A 14,348-nucleotide genomic window follows, 5' to 3' on the forward strand; every position below is an offset into this window, starting at 1 on the left:
ATCGTTCGGAACGTTGCCGTAGCGCATGCTGTTGTAGGGGGACTATTATTTCTAACGTACAGGACAGTTGTGCCTATGCGTCCTCTGCTAGGTGAGTTTGGGAAAAGCATGAAGTTTTGGTTTAGATTGGACCTCCAAGATGATCCGAGGGCATTGAAGATAATATTGATCATGTAAAGGTTTTGTTTACATATACGATGCGTATATTGCATTGAATCAGACCAGCATTAGAGACTTCAATGAGTTGACATTCAACCTCTGTTAGCTAATGTCACAACGTTACGAGATATTAGATCTTAGTAATCTCAGGGTAAGTGGCAGTGATAAACAATCATTAAAGTTTTCCTTGCACATTTCAGGAAGTTGTTTTCTCATTAAGGAACCATGGGATTGTTTTGTGTTAACCTCTTGAGGAAACATCCTTTATATCTCAATGGCCCTGCCTACCTGTCAAGAAGCTTTCAAACCTCGCTCTGCCGACAGAGACGACCGACTGCCACGAAGACATCAATTGACACAGAACTCCACGCAAGCAAGGCGTGTAAGAATCAACTTCCTCCTGAAACTATAGACTCAGTTTTCCAACTTAAATTGAGGCGATCTTTTTCTCAGAGACATCCTGTCTTGTCCGAGAACGTACTTTCCTCCCCAGTGGGGAGACTGAGACGTGGTCCTCATGTCCCTATCATATGGCTGTCTCAGCGTGGACAAAACTTCCATACCTCCTGCTCTCACCGTGCCCTGCCTGCGCCTCTCATATGGCTGGTACTCAAACCTCTGCAGAAGATAACAGCTATTATACTGGGCAGGTAAGAGACACGCAGAGCTGTGCGCGCCTCAGTCTGTCTACATAATATTGTTCAATGATGTTGGAATAGATGGGGCTTTTGGTGTCTGTATCTCTGGCTGCTGGTGGTACAGTACTACTTTATTTTGTCATTACGCCCTTTCCAAAGGAGTATCAGAAATTGGTGGTTGGCTCTCCCTCCTAACAAGCAGCTGCTTCTACGTCAGGAGGTCTGGCGGTGTCGGTGGAAGCTGACGGCTGGGGGTATGGCTGCTATGGTGGTCATGGCAATTTTCTTACTGACTAATCTGGATGAATCGCCCGTCACAGGACGCACACGACTCCTAGTATTCAGTAGAGAGAACTACATGGAGCTAGCTGCAGTGATCGCAGACGGGGTGAGGCTAAAATGGGGTGGGGATAGAGAGAGATGCTGCTATCAGTGGAGCCTCTATTCAATCTTATGTTGTCATTACACTGCGTGCACAATTATTAGGCCAGTGAGTATTCTGATTGTATCATTATTTCTATGCACATTTTCCATCTCTAACCATATAAACTTCAATGCTCATTGGATTTAATCATTTTCAGGTGATTTGTATTGGTGTAATGAGGGAGGGTGTGGTGAAAGTGAATTACACCTTATATCAAGGTGTGAATAATTATCAGGCGACTTCATGACCTCAGGTAAAATGGGCCAAAGAAGAGATTTAACTGACACTGAAAAGTCGAAGATTGTTAAATACCTTTCAGACGGATACAACACTCTTGAAATAGCCAAACTATTGATGCATGGCCACCAGACAATCAAAGGTTTTGTTGTGAATAATCAACTGGGGCGCAAAAAATACATGGAGATGAAAAGACTCAAATTAATAGCATAAGACTTGAGAAGAATTAAACGTGAAGCTACCAGGAACCCATTATCCTCCAGCGCCACCATATTCCAGAACTGCAACCTACCTGGAGTGTCCAGAAGTACAAGGTGTCAAGTGCTCAGAGACATGGCCAAGGTCAAGAAGGCTGAAAGAAGACCACCACTGAATAAGATTCACACATTGAAGGTTTTATGGACAGATGAAATGAGTGACTCTTGATGGACCAGATGGATGGGCCCGTGGCTGGATCACTAATGGACACATGGCACCATTTTGAGTTCAGCGCCAGCAAGGTGGAGGAGGGGTACTGGTATGGGCTGCTATCATTAAGGATGAGGTAGTTGGACCTTTTTAGGTTGAAGATGGACTGAAACTCAACTCCCATACCTACTGCCAGTTTCTGGAAGATACTTTCTTCAAGCTGTGGTACAGGAAGAGGTCTTCAGCATTCTGGAAGGCCATGATCTTTATGCAGGACAATGCTTATTCACATGCATCCAAGTACCCCGCTGTTGGCTAGCAAGCAAGGGCCTCAAAGATGCCTGAATAATGACCTGGCCCCCTTCCTCACCTGACTTAAATCCTATTGAGAATTTGTGGGGCCTTCTCAAATGTGAGATTTACAGTCAGGGAAGACATTGCACCTCTTTGAACAGCATTTGGGAGGCTGTGGTTGCTGCTTCAGCGGAAACTGATCATGAACAGATCAAGAAACTGACAGACTGCAATGATGGAAGGCTCATGGGAGTTGTTGAAAAGAAGGGTGGCTATATTGGTCACACCATTTTTGAAAATTAAGTCATTTTGTGTGACCTATTTGTTACACTTTAAATAAACAAGTGAGTTGGGAGAAATTATTTTTGTAATTTAGCTGCCTAATAATTGTCCACACATATATTCCCCTGAGAAAGATCAAAACTCGCTTTTCCTTTCTTAAACATTCAGGTTTGAGGTTCAATGATTTTGGATTGACAAAGCCTTGTGATTGTTCAACAAGAAAATAAATCTTGAGAAATACAATGTGCCTAATAATTGTGCACGCAGTGTATTTTCAGCCATTCAGATAAACCTATTTTTTATGCCGCTACAACTGAAACAAGCCTTGTTTGCATCCTTGAGACTTGGATCAGTTTGATTTAACAGTTTGAGTGTGTCCTCAGTACATGGAGGAGTTTGCTAACTCGCTGGTTCCAGAGAAGGACCCTCGTCACCAGGTGGTGGAGATAGTGGTGCAGCACCTGGCCCAGCGGAACCAAGATATCCCAGAGGTCGCCTCTATACCATGGAGTGTCCATGTTGTTGACAGCCCTATCGTGAATGCTTTCGTTCTGCCTGTGAGTCTCAGTCCCTCCACTGTGTCTTGGATGGGGGCAACCAGAATATCAATACCTTCAAATTGGTCCTGTACCAATTCAGTATTAATGACAGTGACAAAAAGCAGCATTTATTTATTTAGTAACATTTCATTTGTTTTCTGTACCCATGCTAAATGAATGCTAACTTTATCAAAATGCTAGGAGAAACATTACAACACTTAAAGTTGTACAACTCAAGTCTACTTACAGATGAATTCTGGATTTTGTAGCCACTGTTTGTGAAAGTGGTCTTTGTCACGCCCAAACTGTCATAGATGGTCTGTTCTTGCATCCATAGTTCAGTGTATGACTTTGAGAGTGCTTACTGCTCTGGAAAAAATTAGGAGACCAGTGCAAAAAAGTTGAAAAGGATCGTGTAGAGTGAGGAACAGAAATGTTCAATTTGCAGTGGTCTCTGAATTTTAACCCTTCTGTTCCTCACTCAAAACCTTCCTTTTTGACTTTTTTTGGAAAGGAAAGAAAAAGGTGGCAGTGGTCTTTTATTTTTTTTCCGGAGCTGTATGTTTCCCAAGCCCTTTCCCTCACTTTTTTACAGATAAATGGGAGGGGATTGTATATTGTTTCTGATTGCTGCTAAAGATAACTGTTCACAAGGTTCTTGGTTTTAAATAGCAAAATCGGTGACAGGCTACAGTGCATATAAAATGTCTACCCACACTTATTAACAATGCAGCTTTTGTTGTTATATAGACAAATTAATTGCCACCTTTAAGTAGCTGCAGGAATTTCTGTCAGGAGCTGGGCCCCAACTGCATAGTACAACCATTGCGTACTCTCCTTGTTTGAGCTGTGGGGTGGGATTGCAAGACTGAAGCCATCATTCACAAAAAATAACTGCCAAGCACATTTACAGTTAGAAAAACTGTGTGGGGAAATTGTGTTATATTCTGAAGAGACCAAGCGGAAGCTTTTAGGCCTTAAAGATACATTTGGGGTAAAGTTAATATGGCAACACAGTTTCAGAACACAGTACTTAGGCTACTACCAGGGTGGGGCAGCATCATGAGGGTGGGGGTGCATCTCTTCACAGGGACAGAGGCTCTGGTCAGGATTGAGGGGACAGTGAATAGCTCCTAAACTCAATATAGTTTGGCCTGAACCGTGCTGCCCTCTGCCAGAAAGCTGATGTTAAAGCGACAACATGATGACAATCCAAAGCACACAGCCAAATAAATTAAGAAGTGGCTTCCAGAAGGGAAGATTGATGTCTTGCAATGGCCCAGTCAGAGTCCTGACCTCAGCCCTATAATTTAAAAAGGAAAAAACAGACAGGAGAACCCCTTGCAATTGAATTGAGCATGAACTTTTCAGCTAAGGATAGTCTGATTAAATGGCAAAATCCAGTTTTGTTAGGTTAATAGACACCTATCTAAACAGATTTACTGCACTAATCCAAGCAAAAGGAGCTTCCAGTACGCAATATGGCCAAAAGTATGTGGACACCCCTACTAATTATTTAGTTCAGGTGTTCAGCCATACCAATTGCTCACAGGTGCATAAAATCCAGCATATAGCCATGAAATCTTCATAGACAAACATTGGCCATACAATGGGTGGTACTGAAGCGCTGAGTGACTGAGTGAGCCCCCCCAAAATCTGGTGGAAAGCCTTCCCAGAAGAGTGGTGGCTGTTACAGCTGCAAAGGGGGGGCTGACTCCATATTAATGCCCATGGTTTTAGAATGGGACGTCCTAAAAGCTGTTGCGAGAGAAAGAAACCTGGCTAAGATGTCTCCTACTAAACGAGAATTTCAGGAGAAACAAGGGAAAGATGGCCAGATTGGCCACCCACTAGGGCCACCCACTAGAGGCCCTATATAGTCGAACTTTGCCGGAGCGTTACAATATGGCCATCCTAGGAAGTAACAGGAGTACTCTCAGGAGAACAGAACCAGAACCATCCTTAAGCCACAAGAAGAGTCCTGTAGTAAGAGTAAGTTCTCTCCAGTAAGGGAGATTTCAAGTTGGAACTTGTGTTGACCTCCGGGAGTAGTCCGGGGTGCGGAGACACCTCACCACAACAAAGCTCTTATAGGTGTGATGGTTGGGTGTCCACATACTTTTGGCCATCTAATGCATATGTTGTGGGGTGCGCGCACTTTATTAGTTTTTGTCTTTTGTTATCGTTGATTAGGAAATCTTATTAACTCAGAAATTAGTTGTCTTGATTTCAGCCTTTACATAAACAACAGCTTCACTTTCAGGTTGTGTAAAGGTTTGATATCCACTATAAGTAGGGCACCAAGGCTTTCAAACCTGATCTGCAATGAATTTTCTGTTGAAATATATATATTAATAATCTAGTATTGTAACAAATATGGACAGTCTTTCAGAAAAGGTTCTGATCAGTGTAATCTTAATTAATAATCAGTGATGGGGCAGTAACTAATAGGTGGATTTCTGACCCTGCACACATCTTTTTCACCTCACTAATTTCACTGATCCGTGCTCTATGAGGCTAGTTTGCTCGTCTTATCATAGAGTTGCAAGCTGTACATTGATCCTGCTGCTCTGATTGTATGGGGCGACGTCTCCTCCTCTCCTCCAGAATGGAAAGGTGTTCATGTTCACTGGGATGTTGGAGGCTGTAGCAGATGTTCATCAGCTCACCTTTATCCTGGGACATGAGATGGCACATGCAGTGCTTGGACACTCTGTGAGTATTAATCCAATTCTCCCTCTGCCATCAAATGCTTTTAGAATGTCTTTAATAAGCATGTTGTTTTCTGTCCAATTGTGTTTTATCACACTTATAAGGAAGCAAGTAATTTAAACCACACCCTTTCTGCAATAAGAAAAGAAAACGTTAATTCTGTTAGTTATACAAATATGGAGGACATGCTCCTGGGAACCAAGTGACCTCAGTGTGATTCTCCTAACAGCACCTTAAAGTATGCCTATAGTTTAAGAAATCCTGCCCTATAACTATCCCCTATTAGACCTTAATCTCTTGTCTTTCCAAACTCCCTGTCTTTTTTGTCTTATGATTTGTTTTGGAACTAATCTGAAAATGAAGGGATATAAAAAATTTTATATCAATGTTATCACTATCCAATTGTAAAAAATTGCAGTCAACTCAAGACGTATTAGCACCTGTCATGAAATTGAGCAAAAGGGAATGCAAAAAAGGAACAACAAAAACGGAGAGTGCTGTTTTACACTCCAGGAGAGGCTTCACAAAATATCGATTGTTGGGGTGCCAATACTTTTGAAATCAATTTTTGCAGAACAAATTGTACTACTCAGTGAAGATGTTTGTGTTTTAAAAGTAGTTTGGTTTTAATTAAAGCATACGGCTTACCCTTATGCTTGAGGCCAAAATATGACTACTCTTTTGTGGTGTTTATTTTTTGCATTCACTTTTGCTCAATATCTTGGAGTGGAGGGTACCAATACTTATTGAATAGACTGTATATTTTAAAATGGGTTGTTTGGATTCTGTCCGCTGATAAATAGCAGACAGTTATTCACCACAAGCCCCTTATTCCCTAGGCAATGTCTGGTAAGTTCCTTTTTGATTTATTAATGTGCTTCCATTGTTCCACAGACCAGCAGGCAATTTATAAATGTTCTCTACATTTACGCTATCTTCCCATGCCGCTTGTCTATGCCTTTGGTTCTCTAAAGACCATCCACAACAGATGGTTCTTTTCATACAAGGCCCTGTACATAGCTAGACATGACAGACTTGTAAGCAAATAAGTTGGGATGGGTGGTTTCTCCTACAACACGCATCTTTTCACACTCTTTTATTAGAGGTAGCTGGTTTAATGGTGATGAAATATTCTCTGGTGTACCGAATACACTTGACATATTTGTTATTTTGCTGGGTAAGGTGAGCGAGATGCTAATTTTGAACGTGTGGTGCTTGTTTGACTACTACATTGCGCAGAGGTATGCAGGCAAACTGCTTAAATATCCGCCTGTTTCGATATGGCAGTACAGCCTCAGTTATCTGTTCAAGCTTGCATTACAGACATTTGAGAATGTTCACGGACAGACAGTATGTGGCCTTCAGATTGTAGGCCTACTCAAGTCAAGATGGAGGTAGCTGGTGAGGTATTGCTGTGTGTTTGCAACCAATGTACAGCCTTGCTGTGTGGAGATCTAATCTTTATTTTGCCGGTATAGAGACCTCTTCACTGTCTGTTGTTCCTTGTTCTCTGCAGAGTACCTCATTGTTCTTGGTAGAATTTCACTACAAATTCTCTCCTCTTCCTTTTCATCCACATCATCTGACCTGACCTAAATGTCTGATCTCAGACAAGCTGTAAGTCTTCACAGAGGCTGGAATTAATTGCAGTGGGGTTGCATCATCTGTCACTAACAGTATCACAGACAGCCACACACCATTAAGTCTTGTGGAAATATGTTGTTGTTCCTGAACTGTTGGGACAGCAGTTAAAGTAGATTTCTCAGTTTCTAGCCTTAGTCCTTTTCAGCTGAACCGCAGACAGTTCTTATCGGCTCTTACTCTGAGACAAATGTTTGGAGTTAGTTTTTTTGATGATTTCCTCTGAGAACTTTACATCTATCCAATACAGGGAGAGTTTAATTAGATGAAGAAAACGAATATGGATTAATCAGTTGTAGAGTAGCTCTGGGCGTCTGATTCACTGTTTCCAACACAATCTCCATATTAGGTTGGAATTAAACGTTCAGATTAAATAGGTGGGAACAATTGATACACTGAGAATCATGAACTCGTTGTTATTACTCATTTTCCCTCCCTCCAGGCAGAGCAGGCCAGCTTGTCTCACGCCGTAGACTTTCTTTCTCTGATCATGCTAACGGCCATCTGGGCTCTTTGTCCTCGAGACAGCCTGGCAGTTCTGGGACAATGGATACAGACTAAACTCAAACAGGTAACAGGCGCACACACAGACACTTGCATTTGTTTTGCTGTACTTGTGAGAACATTTTTGGGATAACAACTGGTTTCTATAAAAAATGCTCTCCTTCCTAACACTAACCTTAACCTCCAGAACTCCATTATAACCTGAACCTGAAGACAAAAGTGTTTTCTATCGTTGAGGCAAAATGTCCTCACTTTGTTTTAATGATATGCCATGGTTTTTCTGTACTAGTGAGAACATCACAAGTATAGTTGTACACGCGCACAGACACACACAACCTCACACACACAAACACTCAGGAAATGTAATATGCTGAAATAGATATTTTCCCAAATTGCGCTCTCTGTAACACTGTCTCTCCCTCTTTTTCTCCCTGTCTGAATATTTGTCTGACTGTCAGTTCATGCTTGATCAACCCTATAGTAGGAAGTTGGAGGCAGAAGCGGACCAGGTTGGACTCCAACTGGCTGCCAAGGTACAGGACAGTAACTGACTTACTCATGCATTCTGGTGTGGCTGGTGATTAAGCTGTCATCTGCCTACAGTGCACCAGATGGCGACGTTGTCCAAAAAGATTATTGCACAAACCTGCCTGTTCCGACCGCTGAGTGCTGTTGGAAAACTGACCAGGTGCTCAGGACGTTATGGTGTTTGTGTGTGTGTCTCTTTGTTTGTGTATGTGTGTGTGTGTGTGTGTGTCCGTGTGTGATGATGTCGGTGGCCCTCCTTCCGCTCCAGGCGTGTGCTGATGTGCGGGCTGGGCCAGTGTTCTGGCAGCAGATGGAGATCAATGACCAGCTAACGGGAGAACCTACCATACCAGAGTGGCTCTCCACACACCCTTCTCACAAGAACAGAGTCACCCAGCTGGACAGGCTGGTCCCACAGGTAACACACATGCACCAACACACACTGGTCCAAATATACCCAGGGTCAATTGTGTCTAGTCATCTTTCTATATCTGTTTTTCTTTTTCCATTTTCATAGGGACTTCATATGCACTGTAGTCAACATTTTCTATAAAAGTGCCAGTTTTATCCAACTGTCTTGTTGGTTCACTGTGGTTTCTGGACAGGTGTTCTGACTGTGGTGAGACAAGTGTTGAGTGACATTTACATAATAATATAGCTCACAAAAAAAATACAAATCAATGATAGTCTAACTAAATCTGCATTTAAATTTAAAAAACGAAATACAAAAGTAACTGTGTTGGTGTTTTGTGGTTGGGAACTAGTCATTGATGGGGTGTGTAGTTGATCTGGTGGTAATGGTTTTATTGGTTTTGCCGTGACCTTGTTGGAGATGGCAGCCTGGTTCTCCTTCTTGTGGGTTTTCTAGACAGTCATGACTGGACAAGGTGTTGTGGTTAAGGCCGGGGAACCAAGGTCGGTATTGGGATGTAGAAAACCTGGCTAAAGGAACTAGGAAGTATGGGTGCAGGGTCGGGAGGATCTGTAGAGGAGAGGAAGTAAAACCTGAGGGGCCAGCAGGCACACCAAGGATCCCCAGACACGGAGGTTAGAAATGGCCCTCCCCTGTGATCTGCACTGGGTCCAGGTAGAACTTTGATCCCAACTCCACGGCTGTTCTAGTGTCTTGAGTCTTGTGTTGGGGCTGTGCTTGGTGGTTGTCTGGTGGGGACTGGTTCCTGGTTCTGGTCGGGTTATATGATGGGGGAGCAGGGAGCAGAGTGGAACCCGAGTGGGATATGTCCATTGGTTTTGGCATGGTGCAGTCTGGAGCTTGGTGGAGGAGCTGTGCATTGGTGTGGCTGGATTCAAGAGGACAGAGAGGGGTAGAGCAGAGCGTAGACCAGAGTGTAGAAGTGGTGAAACCACTGGAATCTTTTCCGTCCTTCCCCTTCTGGGGTTGTCCATGGACGGGGAGTCTGGACAGGCCGCAGTCAAGGCATTGTTACCTGTCGTCCTTCCCCAGTCCTTTGGGGTCCACTGGACTAGCAGGACAGTGCAGCTGCCATCAAGCCTCTGTTACCGCATAGCAATCTGTCTAAAGAAAAGAGATGTGGAACACTTCCCCAGTCACTTTTCACCCAGAAACACTCTTTACCCAGAAACACTTCCCCAATCACTCTTTACCCAGAAACAGTTACTTCTATGTACTTACATGAAGAAAAACCGGAGTTATGTCTCACACGAAAGGAAGACTTAAATGTGTCCGTGTGTTAGAATAGTGCACGTGACTCCCTAGTGTTGCCTATGAAGAAACCATCTCCTGCCTGTGGCCTGAGGACCGCGGTCTAGGAGGATGACTCTAACTAATGAGATACCCAGAGACCGGAGGAGGAGAGGAAGCAGCGTTTTCTAAAGAGGGGAAACGTTTGCTGCGTGGGGGAGGAGGGGATGGATGGATTCAGAGGCTTGGGGCTAAGGCCTAGACGTGGGGGGGATATATTAGGGCATGTAGACCTTGCATTGTACACACACCATCTTGCAGGCTTCCAATCAGCAGCACTTTGAGGAGGTCTGTGGTATTGTACGGTACAGTGTTTATGATTGACTTCACCTCCACTATAGCATCAGTTAAGTGCAGCTTTTTTAAGGGCTGACGACCAAATGTAAATCTTGATTGTCCGATAGTATTTAGTTCTTTAGACCAATCGATTGGTTGACGTTTGAATACATTTATTTTTCCATTTAGTTCTAATAAAATCAATTAAATGCACAGGCTGGTCTGATGCCGTCATTTGATGCCTTCATCATTATGCAGTTCACTGCATAATGAAATATCACATGAGTCCTTAAGAGCAACAAAACCTGGCCCTTCGCTGACTCTGATTTACTCTCCTGCTGGTTTGTCTGACATAAACACATTTGATGCTCCAATATAGACTTCAGTTTGGGTGCCATAATTGGCGAAACATTTTCATAGCACAATCCTTTTGGAGAATGTTAGTCAATAACTCCTTTTCAATGGTCCACTCTCAGTGGGATGAATGTACCTTCTGTACATCCCTGTTGAATAAACCATTTTGAAATTACAGCAAACTTTCTACATAGTCCCTTATTTAGGGAAACCAAAATTATTTGGATGATTGGACTGCAAATGTGCCTCAAAATCACAATGGCCTAAAAACAAATACCAAAAAGAGCCTGTAGATATCTGAAAGAAGACATTGTGGACAATTGAGACATAGTGTGGTGAAAAAGTAGGACGTTATATAAACAATCTGTGAAATAAGGGGAGGGTGTTAGACATGTGTAACGTCCCCTGAAACTGGCTCACTTGTCTTCATTGATGATGTAAGAGCTGGCCACAGCAGTAGGCGGGAGTGTACCAAAATATCTTGTCTGTTCAGATATAACTCAGTACCTCAAAACTCATTGGACAGCACTTCACTGTCCTGACCTGGATCCAATTGACCATGCATTTCATTTGCTGAAGGCAAAAACTTGTCACACAAAGCTGAATTAAAGATGGTTGTATTACAGGCCTGGCAGAGCATCGCCGGAAGGATAACCCATCAGGGAAGAGACCCATAGTGTAATGTGGTCTATACGTCATAGACATTGTTGCAAATTCTTTGTATTCAATGACTGCCTAAAGTATGAAGACTTTAAGATTGTTAATTACCATATTAACATATGCACAAAATGCTATGTCTCACCACACTTGACTAGTATCCAAAGATTTCCAGCAGCTCTGCTAAAGTTAGCCAAATGCTAACTTTATCGTCTTTCCTCATTCTGCGCAATGAGACAAACAAATGGTATCCATGAATTAGTCTGACTATGCATATAGTAGGAAATCATCCAAAAGACCGAAAGATTGAAGTATCACTTTGCGTCTGATTTTGATATGCATTGTTGAGTAGATTCAGACTGATCACATGTGCAGTGTTATGTGGATGCAGTTGTTACTATTCAGTGTAAGTGATTGTTATTAACTGTCCAGTCAGGTATGTAGTATTTTAACATGCACTGTTAAATTATGCTGTTTAAGTTCAGGATGTGTGGAGGGCAGGACACATACCAGAAACACACACAATGATGCCGTAAACTGAAAAGCACAGTGGCACAGACAAACTGATGGACAATTAGTGATTTCTCCATCTGTTGCTCTCCTGCTTAAACAGACACACACTCAAGGTTAAATGCACTCCTGTGTGTCACAGAGGATTATAAACACAGACAGACAGACACACACACACACACACACACACACACACACACAGACAGACAGTCAGCTGCAGAGCCTTTCTGTGGAATCCCAGACTGGGACATTGACCTCTATCAGCAGTGATCTGTCTCAGTAATGCTTTAGGGATAGTGTATGTGTGTGTGTAAGGGGAAACACGTCAGAGGACCTTCCTATCTCCTCTGACCACAGTCCTTTGGCTTTCAGTTAATTTCCTGATTCAACATGTTTAATGGCCTTTCTTCTACACCTGGTGATCGCCAACACACTGCTGTCAGTTTGTCTTTCTGGTGTTTCCACTATAATCCTTCTCTCTCCCTCTGTCTGACTGATGCTTTATTTCTTCATTTCTCTTCAGTACCTGGAGTTGAGGGAGAGCTGTTCCTGTCCTGCCCTCCCTGCCACAGATCCAAGAACCGTCTTCTCGCAGAGTGTCAAAGTGCTGCTGGAGAAAGGAAGAAAGGAGGTGAAGGGGAATGAAGAGAGACTAAAGCCACTCCCTCTGCCTCAGAGCCTAAACACAGAACTCAGGAGGACCATACTCCCAGGGGGGCCGGACACTGCTCTGCCAGCGTCAGACACAGCCACACCCCTAGGCATTCCTAGCCACACCCCCTGGCCGTCCCAGCCACACCCCCTAGGCCCCTAGCCTTCCCAGTCACACCCCTAGACCTTATTCCAGTCAGTGACTGTGGCTCCCAGTGCCCTTTGAATGGTGCTGGCGTTACCGCCTGTTTCTGTGGAGACAGTGCAAAACTGTTGCTGCAAACCGCTTCTAAAAGTTTAGGGTCTTTGTACTGTGTTTTTGATAGAGTACTGGGAGATGCTTTGAAGTCCTAGTGTGAATACAAAAGGCAAAATTATCATGTTTTAATGGGAATATTTCAAATGAGAACATGCTGCACTCAATGGCCCAATTAGCTTATAGACTCCATACATGATATGGCATTATTGTGTTCATTATTCTTCAAAGGATTGTGTGTGTGTGTGTGTGTGTGTGTGTGTGTGTGTGTGTGTGTGTGTGTGTGTGTGTGTGTGTGCACAGTTGTGGCCAAACTATTGGCACACTTTTTTTTTTTTTTTTTTTTTTTTAAACATTGTCTCTAAAAAACAAGTTGAAATTGGGTAGTTGGTCCCCACAACTCTTCATTTCACTTTTTTTTTTATCTTGGTTTTGATTCTGAACCTAATATATAACTTTAAATCAACAGAAATGGTATTGACAAAATTATTGACACCCAAACTTTGGCCAAAATAACCGCAATCAAGTGATTCCTAAAACCATTGACAATCTTCCTGCTCCTCTTTACTGGCAGTTTGTCCTACTCTTTTGCTACCTGTTCCAGTTCTCCCAGGTTAGAAGGCTTCCATCCAATTGTGGTTTTTACATCCCTCTGCAGGTTTTGAATAGGTTTTAGATCTGGGCTCATTTCTGGCCCCTTCACAACAGTCAAGTCTTTCAGCATTGGGTCTCCAACCATACAACTCGTCTCCATGAGGAGAAGGCTATTTTCAGCTTAGATGTTAGCTTTATTCAGTAATTGGGTGAGGGTTAGAATTAAGGGTAAATTAGATTTTTAATGTGAATAATTCTTTGGGTCATTATAAGGATGGAAAGATCTAGAAAGCATGTCAGGCATGGCTTTGGGTCCACGCTGCAGGACTACATAGGCAACGTCGGCACTGGTGTAGAGCCCAGGGCCACCCCAGGACGCCCCCCGAGAATAGAGCAGAAAATGTCTGCGTGCATATGTGTGAACAGTATCTCCTTCGTGTCACTTTATTTTACTGTGAAATGATCCAAATCCCCACGAACACTTCCATCCATCACCACCTGTTGCCATGCATTTCTATGGTAATGCGGTTATCATTCACATTTGTAGTCCTTTAGCAGAGGCTCTTATCTAGAGCGGATTACAGATAGTGAATATATTTTAACATACCTAAGTGGGACAACCACTTAGCGCCGTAGCGAAGTGGAAAAGTCATTGCTAGAAAGGAAAAGCTACAAAATGGAAAGCATTGGGTTGGGGGGGGTGAGTGGAGTTATTTTTGATGGTGTAACCGTCAAGGTAACTGAATATAGTTTTGTCTCTTCCTGAAAGGATAGCAATATTTTGTATTTTTGTGTCATATCTAAATTAGGATGCATGTGAAATTATGGAAGTGTGTGATTTTATACACATGTTTTCTCTGTACTGGAATGTATATCATAGAATCGGATAATTCAGAATTAATTGGTGTTAAAGTAAAACTGGTCTAGTGCACTGTAAAATAAATTAGCTGTGGATTCAACG

The 14,348-nt window shown here is 42.8% G+C and overlaps 1 protein-coding gene across 3 annotated transcripts; it reads left to right on the forward strand.

The window, feature by feature from the left end:
* The first annotated feature begins 23 nt into the window (after window positions 1-23).
* On the forward strand, window positions 24-13,095 carry oma1 (OMA1 zinc metallopeptidase). 3 transcript variants are annotated; one of them, XM_010871975.5, is made up of 9 exons: window positions 24-91; window positions 360-809; window positions 957-1,185; window positions 2,826-2,999; window positions 5,589-5,696; window positions 7,777-7,905; window positions 8,297-8,371; window positions 8,635-8,784; window positions 12,410-13,095. In XM_010871975.5, the coding sequence occupies exons 2-9, from the start codon at window positions 385-387 to the stop codon at window positions 12,698-12,700; spliced, it is 1,581 nt and encodes a 526-aa protein (XP_010870277.2). In that variant the 5' UTR covers window positions 24-91; window positions 360-384; the 3' UTR covers window positions 12,701-13,095. The 3 variants fall into 3 exon arrangements, with proteins under 3 accessions (XP_010870277.2, XP_012990510.2, XP_012990512.2); XM_013135056.4 differs by lacking the exons at window positions 24-91; window positions 360-809 and having other exon boundaries at window positions 817-1,185; XM_013135058.4 differs by lacking the exons at window positions 24-91; window positions 360-809 and having other exon boundaries at window positions 818-1,051.
* The last annotated feature ends 1,253 nt before the right edge of the window (window positions 13,096-14,348 follow it).

This window comes from Esox lucius, chromosome 8 (genome assembly GCF_011004845.1).
Source record: "Esox lucius isolate fEsoLuc1 chromosome 8, fEsoLuc1.pri, whole genome shotgun sequence".
Lineage (NCBI taxonomy): Eukaryota > Metazoa > Chordata > Actinopteri > Esociformes > Esocidae > Esox > Esox lucius.